This window comes from Phacochoerus africanus, chromosome 14 (assembly GCF_016906955.1).
Source record: "Phacochoerus africanus isolate WHEZ1 chromosome 14, ROS_Pafr_v1, whole genome shotgun sequence".
In the NCBI taxonomy this organism is placed as follows: Eukaryota; Metazoa; Chordata; class Mammalia; order Artiodactyla; family Suidae; genus Phacochoerus; species Phacochoerus africanus.
Genome location: NC_062557.1, coordinates 43,957,878 through 43,976,606, shown reverse-complemented (window position 1 = coordinate 43,976,606; position 18,729 = coordinate 43,957,878). Strand labels below are relative to the sequence as shown.

Below are 18,729 nucleotides of genomic sequence, written 5' to 3'. Positions count from 1 at the left end.
GGTTTGGAGGAAGGCTGGTGTGTTAGGTGAAGAGGGTAAAGGAAGGAAGGGAGGGAGGAAGGGAAGAAGTGGGAAGAAAGAGAAAGAAAAGAAGGAAGAAAGAGAGAAAGAGGAAGAGGCAGATCGAAAGAGAGGAAGGAGGGGAGTTCCCATCATGGCACAGAGGAAATGAATCTGACTGGGAACCATGAGGTTGAGGGTTCCATCCCTGGACTTGCTCAGTGGCTTAAGGATCTGGCCTTGCCGTGAGCTGTGGTGTAGGTTGTAGATGCAGCTCGGATCCCCAGTTGCTGTGGCTGTGGTGTAGGCTGGCAGCAGTAGCTCCGAATTGACCCCTGGCCTGGGAACCTCCATATGCTGTGGGTGCAGCCCTAAAAAAAAAGCCAAAAAAAAAAAAAGAGAGAGGAAGAAGCGGGGGAGGGTCAGAGGAAGGAAGGAAACTCTAAAGGATATTAGGAAAAAAAAGAGAGAACCCTTAAGAAACTCCTTTTGTTAAGAAATATCCCCTGCTTATCCTAAAGGAGAAAAGTAGATTCCCAGGTTCCAACAGGAAGTAATGCATTCCTTAGAAGGAAAAAAGAAAACAAGGAAAAACAGAAAGTTCTTGTTAAACCAGCTACACATGGAGTCTGTGTAAGGAAATCAGCCTTTTCATTATAAACAGGTTAAAAAAGCCCTAGAGAAGAGAGAAGTGAACAGAAGCAGTATTATCCACTAACAACCTAACTCCCTTTTAGCATCAGCTGAGAGATCAGCAGCGTCATTGAACAGGGGGTTTGTCTTAAGATAAAGACTCATCTTTATTTCTTTCATGATATAAAACTTGTATTTAAATCAATTCAGAGAAGCACTTTAGCTCTAAACATTAGAGAGCAGGGAGAGCCTATTTAATAAAACAGCATTATTCCATTTTCAAAGAATGATACTGGCAGTAGCTGTGAGTTTAAATTCTGTATTCTTTCCCTCAATTATAATTATACACGGGTCTGAAAGGAAGCATGCCTATTACTGTCATATTTATTCTTTTGACAGGTGTTATGGGGCTGTAATTTGACGAAATGACTCAAAATGCAGATTCCCATCCAAATATAATTCCTGTCATCAACACGAGTGGTTTAGAAGACGTCCTCCTGCAAGGCTTTGCACAGATCTTCAACACCCCTCATATTTTAGCAGCAGTTCATATTCAGGAAAATGGGGAGAGCCTGCCTTCAGGGCTTATCTCTGGTAGCAAATGCCAAAAGGAAGAGTGGGTGTTTAAGGCAAAGAAGCTTGTTAGTGGGACAGTATTTGTTTTGCTTTTTTTTCCCAACAGGGTGGGCTTGGATTGGGCATGGGGCATCCAGCACGGGTCCTTCATCAAGTATCTCGCGCGGCCGGTAGAGGGCGCTCAGCGCACAGTGGCCGGGGGTGGGCGGTGCTTCGGCTTGTCCCGGGCGCAGGCGCACTCATAGCCGCCGCGTCCGCCGCGTCCCAGGCTGAGGTTTCCCGGTGGAGGCGGGTGAGCCGCGCGGCGCCGGCGGAGGGCGGGAGCGAGGGCGTCCGCGCGGGGGCTGGAGTCCTCTGGGCTGCGGGGAAGGGTTGGGGATGGGAGCTTCGGGCTTCCTCGGCCTGGTGCGGCCTGTGGAAGCCCTAGCGCCGCTCCCTTTGTCTCCCCGAGCGTCTCGTTCCTGGGGAGGGCCATGTTCCCCGGAGCGCGGCTCCTGGACGCGCCGCAGGCCTCGCGGGGGCGGCTCGGAGGAGCGAGGAGGCCCCAGGACGCGGGGGCGGGGGTGGGGGGAAGCACGGGAAGCCCAGGGACCTGCAAGCGCCCGCTGGTGGAACGTTCCCGTCCCGCAGGCGCCTCCGCCGCGGGCTTCCCTTTGCCCGTTTTTCAAAGCAGACATGGCTCTCCGTGGCCCGTGTGTCCGCAGCACCCGGTGAGCGCGCTTACCTGGAGTCACCTTCTCGTTTTGATTTACCCTCTGCCCAGCAGATCAGGTCACTCCGTGGCTGAAACCCCTAAGACCTTAGGACTAACCTTTCTTTTGATTTGTTTTTACACAGCATACGATTCACCCGCTTAAAGTGCACAATTCACTGCCTTCCAGTGTAGTCACAGGATGCAGGCTGCACTCGGCCTTCACTACCCCTTTCACCTTCACCCAACCAAGGGCTACTCCTTCAGACCTCAGATTTTTTTTTTTTTTTTTGTCTTTTTAGGGCCGCACCCTCGGCATATAGAGGTTCCCAGGCTAGGGGTCTAATCAGAGCTGCAGCCGCTGGCCTACTGGCCTACGCCAGAGCCACAGCAAGGCCAGATCTGAGCCGTCTCTGCGACCTACACCACAGCTCACCGCTTGAGCGAGGCCAGGGATCAAACCCTCAACCTTATGATTCCTTGTGGGATTCGTTTCTGCTGCGCCAGGAGGGAAACTCCCGGACCTAGATTTGATGTCTCTTTTTCCAGAAACCTTCTCTGACCCTTGCATGGGTGAGGGCCTCTGGGACCTGAATTCCACTTGCAGTATTTAGTTATAATTGAATACTTAGTTTTTATTATCGTCTGTTAATGCGTTCTGTGGGGTCAGAGGTTGTCTCCTTTGTTTCTGTGACTCCAGCATCTAGCACCTTGTTGGCGTCAGTGACTGTTCAACACAAGCGTGTCTTTTGTGTCAGACACACTATTAGGGATACAGCCAGGAGCAAGGTAAATAAACTCCCTGTTGTTAGGGAGCTGACATTCCAGTGGGGGAAGGAATACAGATATGTATATCGATATATATATATATTGATATATATATCGATATATATATCTCGTGGTGAAAAATGCCATGAAGGAAGAGAGAAGGAACCGTAGGGTGGACAGAGAGGACTTCTTAAGTGAGACTCAGTTAAGGGGCTGGGGAGACGTGTGGGTGCCCGGAGAGTGGTTGAACATGTGAGGACCAGCTAGGAGGCCAGAGGGAGGGGGAGCATGAGAGGAAAAGGGTAAACTGGGAGCTTTCAGCTCCAGGATTCTCTAGAGAAGCCCTGAGTGTGTGTAGAAAGAACTTGAGCTAGGAAGGGAGATGTCCCGCTGTGGCTCTTAATCTAGTTCAGAGTGACCTTGAACCTCAGATTGCTTCTTCTGTGAGGTGGGAGCAACAGGGTTGGAGATTGAGTAGCCCCTAGGAAGTACCCAGCCGGTGCAATACATCAGTTCCATTCTTTTGCCCTGGAACAGTGTGTTGCCATGGCCCGGGCGGGGGAGGTGGAGGCAGGGAGGCCATTGGTACAAAGCAGTCTAATGTCATTGGGTTCAGTTCAGTCTGCAACCGCTGTGTTTGCCTTTTGTATGATTTTCCTGGTCTGCGTTGGCTGGAATAGCTCACCAGGTTCGCTTCACCCTGTAAAGGCTCAGGTTGGTTTGGGCTGACGGATGTATGTCCAGGATCCTTTGAGACAGAAGGTGTGGTAGAGAGAGCCAAAGAGTCCAAGCCTAAGGACCTGAGTTTGAGACCTGGCTCTGCCACCTGCTGGCTTTGTGACTCAGGCCAGTCCCATTTCCTATCAGTCTGAGTTGCCTTCTGGTAAGTGGGACTCAGTCAGCACACGTTTATTGAGCCTCTGTTATGTTCTGGGCACTGTTAAGTGTGGAGGGGTGACTAACACGGCAGAGTCCCTGTCCTGCGGAAGGTAACACAGATAACCGGGTAGAGATGGAGAGGGTGAGACATCCAGGCACCTAACACGTGCCAGCCCTGGGCTAGGCACTGTGCTAAGTTAGCTTGTGTGTACTTGCAACCGCCCCAAAGAGCACGTTCCCTTGTCCAGTTTACAGAGGAGGAAGCAGAAGGCCAGAGAAGGCGAGTTTGATGAGAGAAATCGGAACCAGACTTCAGAGGGCCTTGGGTGAAGAACATTCCACAGAAGTTTTGGAAAAGAGGGGTGACAGGGTATGTTTTTTAGGAACTGTCCTTGCGTGGCACTGTGGGCGTGGGACCGGAAGGAGGGAGGCTGACTTGGAGGCGTTGTTACAAAGCTGGGAATCGAGGGTAGTGTCCATGGGAAGGCTGGAGGGTGGGGTACGGTGGTGGGTCTTGAGAGCCGTGACCCTGGGGGAGAGGGACTGGAGGAGCAAGGATTGCCCCCCCTCCCAATGTCTAGCTTAAGAGAACGTGTATGGGAGCTGGAGCCCCAGCGCTGGGGGGAGCAGGACCACTCTTCCTACATTGCCGCCTGGACTCTCCCATCAGGAGGGATAATTGCATATTTAAACAACGGCCTGTGCTGGCTTAATTTGGCTTGTATCACTGCTCAATAGGGCATAATTTCTGGTTATTTTCTGTAGTTCCATTCTTTTTTCTGTAGTTCCATTCTTTTCTTTCTTTCTTTTTTTTTGTCTTTTTGTCTTTTTGCCATTTCTTGGGCCGCTCCCGCGGCATATGGGAGGTTCCCAGGCTAGGGGTCTAATCGGAGCTGTAGCTGCCAGCCTACGCCAGAGCCACAGCAACGTGGGATCCGAGCCTCGTCTGCGACCTACACCACAGCTCACGGCAATGCCGGATCATTAACCCAGTGAGAAAGGACAGGAATCGAGCCCGCAACCTTATGGTTCCTAGTCGGCTTCGTTAACCACTGCGCCATGACGGGAACTCCCTTTTTCTTTTTTAATGTATGACTTTTTCTATTCTTTTAAGGTGCCCTCTCCGGGCACAGGTTAGGGAAAGAGACAGTGGGATTAAATGGGGCCGAAGGCCTGTGATGCTGATACCAACTTGGCTCCCAGAAAATTCCCTTTGTGACTTTATTTTCACTCTTTTCCTTTATTGTCATTTTCTTTCTTTTGGGGGGGGGGCGGGGGCGGTTTAGGGCCACACCCTTGGCATATGCAAGTTCCCAGGCTAGGGCTCGAATTGGAGCTGCAGCTGCCGGCCTGTGCCACTGCCATAGCAATGCCAGATGCAAGTCACATCTGTGACCTACAGCACAGCTCATGGCAACACTGGATCCTTAACCCACTGAGTGGGGCCATGGATCGAACCCGTGTCCTTATGGATACTAGTAAGGTCTGTTGCCTCTGAGCCACAACAGGAACTCCTATTCTGTCATTTTCTCTTTTGGTTTCCTAAGAGAAATTTTTTTTTTTTAAGTATTTCCTTTTTTGCCCCTTTTCTTTGTTTGTGGAATTGACATTAGGCTGGTGACTTGTTTCTTCTTCTCTATGCAAAGGGAAGCTATAGATGAGGTCCTTGGGTTTATGAAATGCCTGGAACAAGGACTAGTGGAGAAGGTTGAGAAGCAAGTACTGGATAATAGTATAGTCAGGTGCTTTCATGAATGTTTGGACCTGGGGAGTTCTCAGTGGGGTTCTCAGCCCTGACCTGGGCAGCCTTTGCAAGTGGCTCAGATATGGACATAGATAGTGTTAGAAGCAGGTAGGGGCATGGTATTTGGAATAAAATAGGCCTGGTTTTGATTCTTTACCTGATCTTGTGCTAGCTGTGTGGCCTCTGGCAAGTTACTTGACCTTTCAGAGTTTCGGTTTCCTCATCTATAAACTGAGGCTAATGATACCTACAGCACAAGATTGTTGGGAGGCTACGTGAGATAACACATGGAAAGCCCTCAGCTTCCCAGCACAGCTGGTCCCTCCCTGAGGGTAGGTAGTGAGACATGCCATCAGCCCTGCCAAGGATCAGGAAGGAGAGGCAGGTTAACACGCCAGGTAACATACATTGTGGTGCCCAGGCTGCGTCCAGAGTCACACGGGGCTGAGATGCTCTGAATGGCCTTGCATGGATGACTGACACAGCTTGCTAAGCTGTCTCCCTCTTTTTCTCTTTGTACCCTGTTTGTACCTGGCATATGAGTGTTTCTGTGCTTTTGGTGTTCTGGATTGAGTTGGATAAGAGATAGCATCAGGTACCCCAGGGGTCATAGCATCTCATGACTCTGGGTTGGACTAATAAAATGCACGATAGGGAAACAGACTTAAGGACAGGTCATGGGGGAAAAGGTTCCCTGGAGCCAAATGCCGAGGCCCCTGCAGGCCGAGCAGAGCATGCAGTTCGTGCTGCATTCCTTGAATTCCCAGGTAAAGGAGGCGACATTGCCATGTAAGCTTGAGGGGTCCCTGGGAAGGTCAGAATACCAGCCAACTGTGGTTTTCCCTCTGGACAGTACATGTAGGAATGAGATTGATAAGGAGGGTGCGTGTGTCCAGAGAGAGGAGGGTGGGTGAGCCGGCAAGTGCTGGGAAATGCTGGCACTTTCAGGAAGAGCCATGGCCCAGGGGCTGGGGTGAATGAATTTGAATAATGACAGCCTGTATTTGGCCCCAAAGGGCAGAGCTCAGACCAGTGAGTAGCATTTTACAGAGCAGATCTGAGCTCAGAAGCGAAAGGACTCCCGGTGCTCTGCCCCAGGGAGAAACCTGGCTGGCTCCCCGCCAGCGGGAAGAGGTTCTTTGACATGGGCAGGGGAGAAGGTCGCTTTGGCATCCTGGTTTGGAAAGACGGCTGCTTTGCGCTGTTTCTGTTCATTCAGTTAACACCTTGTCCCAAGAGCTTGCTACTTCAGGTGTTTTATATATATAAACTTTCTAATTCATTAAAGGCTGCAGGGTAAGTAACCAGAACTTGGCTCTGTTTCAGGAAAATGCTAAGTAAATTTGACCTGATCTGTAGTTTGACGTGAAAGGAGAAAAGATGTATTTTTTTCCTCTCTCTCTGATGTATAGAGCGTTAGCTGAATCAGTGAAACCCACAGACCTCTCCTGGTCTCGTTTTGCACCAGAGACTTCCCTCGGCCAGCCATTCCCGTTTTGGACGGAAGCATTAAAGGGCAGCATAACAGATTGTTCCCTTCTGCTGCTCTCTCATGGGCAGAGAAGGGTCTGGGAGGGGGACCTCCTATGCAGTGAGCTGCTGCCACGAACCAGGCATGTGTGTCTCTTGTTTATCCGTCCCATCAGCCTTTGCATGGTTTGGCGCCCACGTGCTTCACTGTTCAGTCAGTGCTCAGGGACAGGACAGCAGCCTGACAGTTGCCGGGGAGGGGGACAATTCAATCTGATGCCTCTCTATTGAGTGACCACTGCGTGCCAGGCACTGTGGGAGTGACAAAGTGACAGAGGAGACAGAGCCGGGAAGGGCACAGAGTGTGTGGGGATTTGGTTGCAGGTGGGATAGGTGGGTGATTGATTGGGGAAAGTCTTCAGCACCCCTGCCCTCCACCATATACACATACCCATGACCTTGGAGTTTGTTCTGTGCCAAACAAACTTGGGGGCCATTAGAGAATATCAAGGTAGGGGCTCAGAGGTGAGATGTTTATTTTTAGAGGCTCATTCTGGCTGGGTGGAGGGAGGGACTGAAGAGGCAGCATTTCAAAAGGGTGTTGGATTGATCCAGAAGAGAGTCTCTGAGAGCCTAATAGGTCCTTGGCAAAAGAGGGACCCACTTTCCTTCAAGAACTCAGGGAGGTTGAAGCCCTGGAGCTGGAGCCAGAGCCCACATCCCAGCTCCACCCTCCCTCCATGTGTAATCATGGGCATGCCAGCCACTCTTCAGACTCAATTTCCACATCTGCACAATGGGGATAGTAATGCATTTTGTCAGATGGCTATTGTAAAAATGCCCCATGTTTAGTGCACTGGTTGGCTCTCAGGCGAGGATAAATTTTGTGGCAGAGGGGAGTCGAGAATATTCTTGTCTGATGGCGAGGTGGGAGGCAGCAGTGACCTGTCGGGAGATTCTGTGGGAGAGCTGGAGGGAGCCCAGGGAGACTGGAAGGGGCCTGGAGGAGCTGGGCGGGGGGAAGGGAGGATGTTTCTGCCGGAGGCGCTGGTGGGGGTGCCAAGGCACCGAGGACTCTGCAGAGGGCAGCGGTCATCACTTTATATAGTGGGCAGGAGCACGGGACTGTGCCCATTCATTTTGTAAACTAAGTCGTACTACCTACAAGATCGTGGAATTTTTTAGGATTGGCCTCAGCCCGAAGCTTTTAAGACCTTAGTTGGTAGGTGGTGAAAAGCTGTGGAAGGGTTTTTCTAAAATAACTTTTTATTATGAACATTTTCAAGAGAAATGGAAGTTGAAATAACAGCACAGTGTCCACCCTTACACCCGCCACCTAACACAATCTTAACATTTTGCCTCTTGCTTTCTCTTTCTTCCTGTCTTTTCTTTTTCTCTGTTGTCTTTTGCTGAACCACTAGAAAGGGGGTTGCAGGCGTGATGGGACATCACCTCTTTGCACATCGACTTGCCTCTCCTAAGAATCAAGACATGCTCTGTGTACCCATGACATTGCTCTTATGGCTAAGAAAACGAATGATTACTAAGCATTCCCAACAATATGTCACATCCAGCTGTGAGAAGGTATTCGTGGGGAGTTAGATAAAGCCTGGTGACTGCCATGTGGAGGCTGGCGGGAAGGTAAATACCCTCCCGGTAGCCAGGCAAGGGATCCTGAAGCCTAGAGTAATGCATGGTGATGGGGGCTGTTTGAGGTACCCAAGGCCTCTCACTGAGCATGGTGCCAGTGGTCCTGGGTCAGTGGGGGCTTCCAGGAGGAGCTGCCAGACCTCTGAGTGAGTGTTGGAGGATCAGGAAGCAGATAGCCGGTAGGGTAGGCAGAATAAGAGGATTCATTCAACACATGGATATTAAACCTCTGTGATGGCTTAGTTTATCAACCAACTTGACCTGGTCATGAGATACCCTGATATTTGGCCAAACATTATTCCTGGTGTATCTGTAAAGTTTTTTTTTTTTTTTTTTTGTCTTTTTGCTATTTCTTTGGGCCACTCCTGCGGCATATGGAGGTTCCCATGCTAGGGGTCCAGTCGGAGCTGGAGCCACCGGCCTACGCCAGAGCCACAGCAACTCGGGATCCGAGCCGAGTCTGCAACCTACACCACAGGTCATGGCAACGCCAGATCGTTAACCCACTGAGTAAGGGCAGGGACTGAACCCGCAACCTCATGGTTCCTAGTCGGATTTGTTAACCACTACGCCACGACGGGAACTCCCTGTAAAGTTTTTTTATTTTTATTTTTTTATTTTTGTCTTTTTAGGGCCGCACCTGTGGCACATGGAGGTTCCCAGGCTAGGGGTCCAGTCAGAGCTGTAGCTGCCGGCCTACGCCACAGCCACAGCAACTCGGGATCCAAGCCGAGTCTGCGACCTACACTACAGTTCACTGCAACACTGGATCCTTAACCCACTGAGTTTGGCCAGGGATTTAACGTTCTCATGGATAGCTAGTTGGGTTTGTTAGGCGCTGAGCCAAGACGAGAATGAGATTACCATTTAAATCAGGAGCTGAGTAAAGCAGCTTGCTCTTCCCCAGTGGGTGGGCCTCATCCAAGAACTTGAAAGCCTGAATAGACTGACCTTTCCCAATAAGCGAGAATTGTCCTGCCTTCATACGGGGACATTGGCTCTTCTTGGTTCTGCAGCAGCTTCTGGCCTTCTGACTCCAGCTAGGATATCAGCTCTGCAGATGTTCAACTTTCCAGCCTCAACAGTCATATGAGCCAGTTTCTTTTAAATCTCTGTCTCTCTCTGTGTCTCTGTCTTTCTCAGTTCTCTCTCTCTGGAGAGCCTTAATACCTCTGTCATATGCCAGGCTGTCTGTCACAGTGCCGAGGCTGTAGCAGACACGACACAGGCCGTCACGGAGGGTGCCATTCAGAGCTCAGTTTTCCCGAACTCAGCAGTGAGGGGGCAATGTGATAAGGGGTGGTGGGCAGAGGCCACCTCAAGAGGGGGTCTCAGAGGCCAGAGAAAGCAGTGTGGGTTTTGTTCGGTAGACCTGGGCTCTTTCAAACTTCAATACCACATTCATGATTCTTGATGTATCACATTTCAACTGCATTCTTACATGCTGGATACATTTTTAAAAATACTTTTATACCCATGCATTTTTTTTTTTGTCTTTTTGCTATTTCTTGGGCCGCTCCCGAGGCATATGGAGGTTCCCAGGCTAGGGGTCAAAGCGGAGCTGCAGCCACCGGCCTACACCAGAGCCACAGCAACGAGGGATCTGAGCTGCGTCTGCAACCTACACCACAGGTCACGGCAACGCCGGATCGTTAACCCACTGAGCAAGGGCAGAGACCGAACCTGCAACCTCATGGTTCCTAGTCGGATTCGTTAACCACTGCGCCACGACGGGAACTCCTGCCCATGCATTTTTAAAAACTGTTTTAAGCCATACCTATGAGATTATGGAATTTTTTTTCTCATTATACATGAAAGTAAAGATAAAACCATGCCAATAAAAAGATACTGGTCCAGGGAATTCCTGTCATGGCCCAGCAGTTAACAAACTCAACTAGCATCCAGGAGGATGCAGATTCGATCCCTGGCCTCACTCCGTGGGTTAAGGATCCCGCGTTGCTGTGACCTGTGGTGTAGGTCGCAAATGCTGCTTGGATCTGGTGTTGCTGTGGTTCTGGTGTAGGCCGGCGGCTACAGGTCCGATTGGACCCCTAGCCTGGAAACCTCCAGTGCGGCCCTAAAAAAAAAAAACCAAAAAACAAAAAACAAAGATGTTGGTCCATATACTGCTTAAAATAATTTCATATTTGTTCCCCATTTTGGGAATAGTTGTCATGAGTGATGGGGATGGGGTGGACATCAGGGGTTTTGGGCAGAAGCATGACATGCTGAGATTTATGATTTGGAAAGATTCACTCTGGATGTTGAGTGGAGAATAGATTGGCAGACAGGGAGACCTGCTGGGAATTCTTGCAGGTGTCCACCTGAGCTTCGGGAAGAATCTAAACTGAGCATGTGCAGTGGAAATAGGAGGGGACAGATTTGAGGGGGCAGCCAGAGGCAGAATTTGATAGGGTTTAGAGACCAGTGGCGTGGGAGTGAGCAGAAGGAAGAGTCTGGGTTGTCTCTGTGATGCCTTTGGTTTGGTTGCCTGGGAGAACAGAGGTGTCTTTATAGAGACAGGGTGCCCAGGGGAAGAGAGGCTAAGGTCAGATCATCCAAAGAGCAAGATATTGGAAGCACGCATTCTCAGGGCCATAGGGTTGGACTATAGTTTTAGCAATGATGCTGTGAGGTTCATTGCCCGTTAAATAATAGCAGATCCATGCTTTAAATTAAATTAAAACATCTGTAGTTTAATTCTTCTAAGTGGACCCACACAGGCGTTCTCCGCTAGTGATTACTGGGGATGACTAAGTATTATAATTGAGCTGAAAATAATCTCCCGCCCATACTTGTTGGGTTGGTTTCTAAGTATTGCTTGGGTTTTTAAGTAATGTAACAAAGTTGTGTTCTTTCCAAGTGTTAATTTTGAAGACTGCAGATGGTAACCATCTGTTACACGACTAGCATTTTACAATATTTGATTAGCACTTTATATAGTTTGGGGAAGCCTGCCAGTGGAGTCTGCCCATCGGGCTGAGGACTCTGGTGGTATGTCCTCTGTGGTGGCCCTTGAAGGTCTTTGTTCCCGTCATACATGGTTCCCCTCTGTCTGTTGTGCCGAAGTGTGGCTAGTAGGATTGGCAGGTTGATATTTGTGGCGAGAGGACCTGCCCTGTTCCTGAGAGCTGGAACCATCGGAGCTCACTGGGAGGGCAGGCTCTCTCCTTCAGTTAGGACTCTTTTGGTTGTAACTGACAAAACAACAAACACATCCAGGGGTGGGGTTGCCTTCTGGTGCATGGTTTTGGGGCTCAGGTGACTTCTTCAGACTTAGTTTCCCTCAGGGTCTCATCTCTGCCATCTGCTGTGTGGCTTTAGGCTCTGGCTTCAAGGGGAGGCAAGATGGTTTGCCTGGAGGGCAGATCTGCTCAACCTCAAGTCTAGAGGAAGAGAGTGGAGCCTTTCCACTCTCTCCTGCAGAGATGTTGAGATGTGCCTTGATTGGACCAGCTTGTCATGTGCCCATCTGTGAACCAATCCTTGCGACCATGTGGATAAAGGGCTCTGATTGGTCAGGCCTGGAGTGGAGCCCCACCCAGTGGGCTGAGACCTGCCAGGGGCGGGTCCCAAGTCCTACATCGCAGGGTGTTACCAGGTGGGAGGGTGGGTGGTGGGGGCCTGCAAGCATCTGCCCACCCTGGTGTTAGAGTGAGAGGCCAGAGCATCAGGAGACAGACATGTATTGTTGCCAGGAGGATGCTATGCTGGAAATGGAAAGAAGGATCCTCTGAAACTAGCTCCTTAGTAAGTTTCCTTTCTTAGTTTAAGATTAGTATTTAGATTTAGTATTCTGCTTCTCTCTCTCTCTCTCTCTCTCTTTTTTGAGGGGAAGGGGGTTGTCCTTCTTTTTATGCTATGTTAGAACGAAGGCCAGTCACTTAATCTGGGTCTTTTAGCTCCTCCATTTGGAACATAGTGAGCTTCTCCCTGAGAAAGGGGAAATCTGTGCAGAGGAGATAACAGATTGCATTTCGTCCAGTTCAACACACAGGGCACGAAGTGTTGGGGCCTGGGCCAGGCTCCACAGGCCTGGCAGCAGATGAATGCCCTGCAGTGTGAGGAGCGCTGGAACAGCTCCAGAAACAGGGCACTGCAGCCCCCCAGGAGGGACAGTCACGAAGGGCTTCCCAGAGGAAGTGACACTGAGCTGACTCTAGAAGGATGAACACGGGTTCCTCACGTGGAGGAGACAGGGAAGGGAGCTCCATGCTGAGGGGGCTGTGTGTACAGCAATACAAGAGGCTTGTGCTTGTAGGGTCTCCAGAGCTCATTCTGGCATCCGTGTAGAAGTGACTGGGGAGTGACAGGCCTCAGGCAGGGACACTGCGCAAGATGCTGTGGTTGAAGTCTCGGCAGGAGCCTACGGATTGTCTTGTTAAATCACCAGAAGGTCTGTCTAGTAGGTCCGGGCTGAGACTCTGCATTTCTAATTAGCTCTCGGGTGGTGTTGATGCTCCTGGTCCAGGACCACACTTTGCGTAGCGGGGCTCAGACCTCTGGGCGGTCTCCCCTCTGCTGACTGAAGTCAGCTGGCTTCTCAGCGATTGCGATGCAGGGTCTTCCTGCTTGTTTCCCTGTTACTCCTGGCATGATAGCTCCTCATCTACCCCCTGAAGTCAGGCTCCAGAGGAAGACGACAAGATGAGGCTGTGCCTCTCACCTTTGGTCCTTGCAGACCTGCTCTGGGTTGGGACTTCTGCAGGACCGAATGCCCAGCCTGAGCTCAGGGTTCTGTGGGGTCCTGGCCTCTGCACTCCATCAAATACGTCTGCTTCCCAGAGCACTGAACGCTGGGGGGGCCAAGGCTGAGTATTGGCTCGATGCCTAGAAGTGATGCTCTGTGTTTTTCAGGGACAGAGGTCTTGCAGATGGCCCCACTGCCGGGGGCGGAGCTGGTCCAGAGGCCGCTGCAGCTCTACCGATACCTACTGCGCTGTTGCCGGCAGCTGCCAACCAAGGGCATTCAGGAGCATTATAAGCATGCGGTCAGGCAGGTGGGAACAGGGTACCCTGGGCTTGGGGTGGGAGGGCTTCCTGTAGTAAGGGGTCTCTCTCAGGGCTGGGGGCCAGGGCAATGGACAGGGATGGTCTTTCAAGGTAGGAGGGTGGCAGTTTGGTAAGAGCCAGCGGAAAGCAGCGCTGGCCAGCCCAGCTCCTCTCTCCGGTTTCCGTTCAGGAAACAGGCTGTGTCATCCAGCACACCCGCGCTGTGCCAGGGCTCAAATAAGGTAGCTGAAGGGATGATTGGAGTGTGAGACATAACATCATTTTGACAGGCATTCCTGCCAGTAACGCACAACCTGAATTTAATCATGAGAAAACAGCAGATAAACCCACACTGGGCGACTGTCTACCACGTACCTGGCCTGTGTTCATCAAGCATGTTACCCTTGTGAAAAACAAAGAAAGGCAGAGGACTGCTCAGCTTTAAAGGGGACTAGAGAGATGTGACAATTAAATGTAAGGGGCGATCCCAGCTTGGCTCCTGGACTAGAAAAAACAATGATTATAACGGACATTATTGGGGAAGTTCATGAAGTCCAACTTCATGAATATGGGCTGCGGATTAGGTAATAGTGTGATATCAGTGTTACATTTTCTGAGTTTGACCACTGTGATTATGTAAGAGAATGCCCTTGTTTCACATACTGAAGTATTCAGGGCTTAAGGGCACAATAATCCGCAACTTTTAATTGCTGAAAGTTTTTATTTGTCTCTTTTATTTTTTTATTATTATTATTATTTTTTGTCTTTTTGCCATTTCTTGGGCCGCTCCCGCAGCATATGGAGGTTCCCAGGCTAGGGGTCTAATCGGAGCTGTAGCTGCCAGCCTATACCAGAGCCACAGCAATGCGGAATCCGAGCCGTGTCTGCGACCTACACCACAGCTCACGGCAACGCCAGATTGTTAACCCACTGAGCAAGGGCAGGGGTCGAACCTGAAACCTCGTGGTTCCTAGTTGGATTTGTTAACCACTGCGCCATGACGGGAACTCCTTTTTTGTCTTTTTAGGGCTGTACCCACAGCTTGTGGAGGTTCCCAAGCTAGGGGTTGAATCAGAGCTGAAGCTGCTGGTCTATACCACAGCCACAGCAACGTGGAATTGGAGCCTTATCTGCAACCTATAGCACAGCTCAAGGCAGTGCCAGATCCTTAACTCACTGAGCAAGGCTAGGGATCGAACCCGTGTCCTCATGGATACTAGTTGGGTTCTTTAACTGCTGAGCCATGACAGGAACTCCAGGGACCTCTTTAAAAAAAGAAAAAAAAAATGGCTGCACCTGCGGCATATGGAAATTCCTAGGCCAGGAACTGAATCTGAGCCGCAGCTGTGAGCTTCTCCACAGTTGCAGCAATGCTTGATCCTTTAACCCACAGTGCTGGGCCAGGGATCCAACTTGCACCTCCACAGTGACCCAAGCTGCTGCAGTTGGATTATTAACCCACTGTGCCACAGCAGGAACTCCAAATAAGCAGTTCTTTTGGGAGGCCCTGAGTGCCACGTTAGTGAACCTGAATTTCACGTTGCTTTTCAAAGGTGAACAGTGGTCAAAGCAAACACTGCAGCCCTGCATTGCTCAGCCTTGGGCCTGGTTGGACTTTCCAAAGTCACCTTCTCTGCTGCCCCTCCCTTCCCCGTGTGGCTTTCCAGCGTGGGTCTGGAGAAGCTCGCTTGTCCCCTGTGGTGAAGCCGTGCAGAGATCTCAGCCTGGTGAAAGCGGCTTCCTGGGAAGCGCAAAGGAAGCAGAGAGGTGGCAGTTACCCCGAGGCCCGTGCTGTCTAATAACCTTTGGGCCCAGCTTGATTTGAGGGTAACTTGGGGTCAGTCTTCCTTTTCACGGCTGCCTGGCTGGTAGGAGTATAGGCTGTTTCGTCAGACCAGGATTCAAATGCTGGTGCTGTTGCTTAGCAGCATGTTAAAGTTTCTGAGCCTGTTTCCTCATCTCACGCTGGGACGGGCAGATCTGTCTGTGGAGGGTGAGAGAGATGCTGGATACACAGCCCTGGCCCCTGACTGCCACTCCCTAGTCGCCTTTTCCTATCGTAAACCAACAGAGTTTCCGGGTTCATTCGGATGAAGACAACCCAGAGAGGATCCAGCAGATTATTAAAAGAGCCATTGAAGATGCCGACTGGATCCTGAACAAAGTAAGTGGTTGGCTCTGGCTTCCACCTGCGTTGGGGGTTGAAGGCTGAAATCTCTAAGACCACCAGGGGTCACCCCTGCCCCACAGTTGAGACCAGGCAGCTCCGTGGAGGCCCACCTCCCCCAGCCAGCCGCTGCCCTCGTCCAGAAGCCCAGAGGTGATGGCAGATGCCTTTCTGGTTTATTGCAAGGAGGCGTATGTCCTCAATCCCTCCCCTCAAGCCTTGGCCTGATGGTGCTGCCTAAGCTGCGACGGGGCCACGGGAAGAAGGAAGGAGAACGGTCTTCCTGGCCACAGAGCACCAAAGCTGGCAGCAGCCTTATGAAGGCTCAGCGGGGAAAGCTGCCTCTGGGGGTGGGGTTATTGAGGAGACCCCTCCAAGTATCTGGTTTGGTGGCGGCAGGGAGGGAGTCAGCAGTATAGATGGGCTTGCGGTCCTTATACTTTGGTATTAGAACAGCCTTAGAGCTGGACCGCACGCCACCTTCCTGTCCTGAGTTAGATCTTGCAGATGTAGGGTCTGGGATTCATTTGTTATACTCAGTGATTGGGCTACATGGCTGCTGCTGCTTCCTTTTTTTTAAATGGCTGCACCCATAGCATGTGGAAGTTCCCGGGCCAGGGATTGAATCCAAGTCACAGTTGCAACAATGCTGGATCCTTAACACACTATCTTGGGCCATGGATTGAACCTGAGCCTCTGCAGTCAGATTTTTAACCCACTGCACCACAGTGGGAACTCCTAGACAAGATGGCCTCTGAGGGTCGTCTTCTATAACATGAGTTTTTATTTTTTTCCCTTTGAACAAGACTCAGTGTAACAAGAAGGCAGGACACACTACAGTTTTCAATTCTAATGTTCCCAGTGTCTTATTTTTTTTGGCTGCACTTGTGGCATGTGAAAGTTCCCAGGCCAGGGATCCAACCCAAGCCACAGCAGTGACAACCCCAGGTCCTTAACCACTAGGCCACCAGGGAACTCCCCCAGTGTCTTACTTACTCTCTCTCCTCAACCCCATCAGCTTCCTTTTCCATTGTCACCAACTAGAGATTTGACCTTCTGGTGCCTGCTGACTGGGTTCCACCACCTCCAGGAAGCCCCTACAGGAGGCAGCTGAGACCTAATGACCACAGTTCTCAGGATTTCCTGGGTCTTCCCTCCCTCACTGGCTATGCCCTCATCTACTCCTAATGATCTCTCTGTCTTACAGTATAAAAAACAAAACTGAGACTCCAGGGCCTAAAGAGTGAAGCTGCCTTGCAGATGCTGACACTGGGAGCCCTCGCTTCGCCTGGCGCTAACACAGCAGCAGTTTGGAATACACTGGCCTTGTGGGCCAGGAGCAGGAAATCAGGGGTAGGAGAAGCTGACATTTGCTCACACGGCTCGTCTCACCATGTTTGTGTCCCCAGCGTCCTTGGTGCGTGCTTTTCCAGCTGGTGATGGGAGATTTGGGGAGAATGTGTTTTCTCACTTTGCTCTGAAAGTGATTCATTTACTCTGGACTTCATTCGTGGAGACCCAGGGCTGGCGTCCCCTCAGATGGCAGCCTGAGAGGACAGGGCATGGGCTTTGGAAGCAGACAGACCTGGATTTGAATCCCAGCTCAGCTGCTTTTTAAGGGTGTTGGCTTTGAGCCCAGTTTCCTCCTTTGTGAGGATTAAATAAGGTGAAATCAAGAGCCTGACGCTGGACACAGCACATGGTGGGGCCCCTAAACCTCCCCTGGGGAAGCTGTGCTCCGCGGTGGCCCGCACGTCTCTCTGGTACCCTCCACACCAGGTCTTAGTTCCTTGTGGGCTTGTCCTGGCCCACCTGTGGCCCCAGGCCCCCAAGCCATCACAACTGCACAGTGTCCAGCGGTGCGCCCAGCAGCTGCTCTTTCTGACACCAACCTTCCCTGCCCAGAGAGGCCCTCACAGGGTTTCTAGTGTCCCAGAGGCTGGGACACAGCCTGCCTGAGACAAAGAGGAACGCCAGAGCAGCTGCAGTAGATGCCGGCGTGTTCAGGCTGCTGTGAAGTTGCCATCTGTTTTGACCTGTCCTTCCCTGCTTTGCCTCCATCTCAGAAGGAAAGCTGGGGGAGCCTGCACGCAGTCAGGGCGTTATTGTAAGCCTAACATTGGTGGAGAAAGCAGACCTGGGTCACGTCCCAATCCCACGCGAGTTACTCTTGGGCAGCTTGCTGCGCCTCCCTCAGCCTTGGTTTCCCCATCTGTCTGTCCAGCAAGTAATGCACGTGCCTGCCTCCTGGGGCCACAGTGAGGCATCACGGGCCCTCATGTGTGCCAAGTGCGTCACCCAGAACCAGCGGTGTGGCTGCCGCCAGCTGCCCCGTTAGGAGCCCTGCTGTGCAGCTGGGGAGATGGGAGCTCAGAGAGGTTGAGCCCCTGTTCGAGGTCACCAAGCTACGAAGCCAAGTCTATGAATCTACCAAACACTCTAGATTTAGGAGGAAGAGAGCACAGCAGAGAAAGAGGGGAAGGGAGGAGAGAGCAGCAGGGAGCATCAGGGTAACTGGCCCCAGCAGGTCGAGCCGCCAGAAGATGCGGAGAGAAGCCACATCCGGGTGGGAGCATCCCCCAAGGACTCAACCAGAGGATGAGCTCGCATGTGTGCCTTTGCATCCTTGCAGTCGTGACTTAAAGTGACTCAGATACGTCTGTCCCTCAGCTCATCAGCAGATGATGAAGTAAATGCATGAGTATGTGAAAGCTGGGGGGTATGCTGTCCCTGCTGTGTGCTGTCATACAAGGCGTTGAGGGTTAGACACAGATAGCTGCCCAGGAAGGACCATTCCTCAGAGTCTTATTAATTCATTGATCGAAAGGTCCAGTACTAGGTAAAATAAAATTTTAGAACTTGAATTAGGGTTGAGGTGTCTCCCCTCTTCCGGTTGGGGTCTGCTGCAGTGGGAAGGCTGCTGTCAGAGATGGGGGACATGGGTGGGTGGGCTTTGCTAGCTTGGGGGTGGGGTGGGAGCCTGGGCTGGGGTCATGCCAGGCAGAAGAGCAGTTTAAGCAAAGGCTCAAAATAGCACCACTTGCTCGGGAATTCCCATGCTGTTCTGGGTGGTTCAGACACAGTGGACAGAAGAGGTAGTTTTGGAATCATCTCCTTGTGGCATTGTCTCACACCTGACAGTGGTCCCCTTAAGGGCAG

The 18,729-nt window shown here is 51.2% G+C and overlaps 1 protein-coding gene across 2 annotated transcripts; it reads left to right on the top strand.

Annotated features, from left to right (window-relative positions):
• The first annotated feature begins 1,437 nt into the window (after window positions 1-1,437).
• On the top strand, window positions 1,438-18,434 carry LYRM9 (LYR motif containing 9). Of its 2 annotated transcripts, XM_047758120.1 has the most exons (5): window positions 1,440-1,501; window positions 3,796-3,917; window positions 13,269-13,411; window positions 15,475-15,567; window positions 16,778-18,434. In XM_047758120.1, exons 3-5 carry the CDS (start codon window positions 13,286-13,288, stop codon window positions 16,793-16,795), a joined length of 237 nt encoding a protein of 78 aa, XP_047614076.1. In that variant the 5' UTR covers window positions 1,440-1,501; window positions 3,796-3,917; window positions 13,269-13,285; the 3' UTR covers window positions 16,796-18,434. The 2 variants fall into 2 exon arrangements, with proteins under 2 accessions (XP_047614075.1, XP_047614076.1); XM_047758119.1 differs by lacking the exon at window positions 3,796-3,917 and having other exon boundaries at window positions 1,438-1,501.
• The last annotated feature ends 295 nt before the right edge of the window (window positions 18,435-18,729 follow it).

Coding starts and splice junctions, on each gene's coding strand:
- LYRM9 (XM_047758119.1), top strand. CDS start 13,286: ATGGCCCCACTGCCGGGGGCGGAGCTGGTCCAGAGGCCGCTGCAGCTC. Junction 13,412..15,474: donor ATAAGCATGCGGTCAGGCAG/GTGGGAACAGGG, acceptor GTAAACCAACAG/AGTTTCCGGGTTCATTCGGA.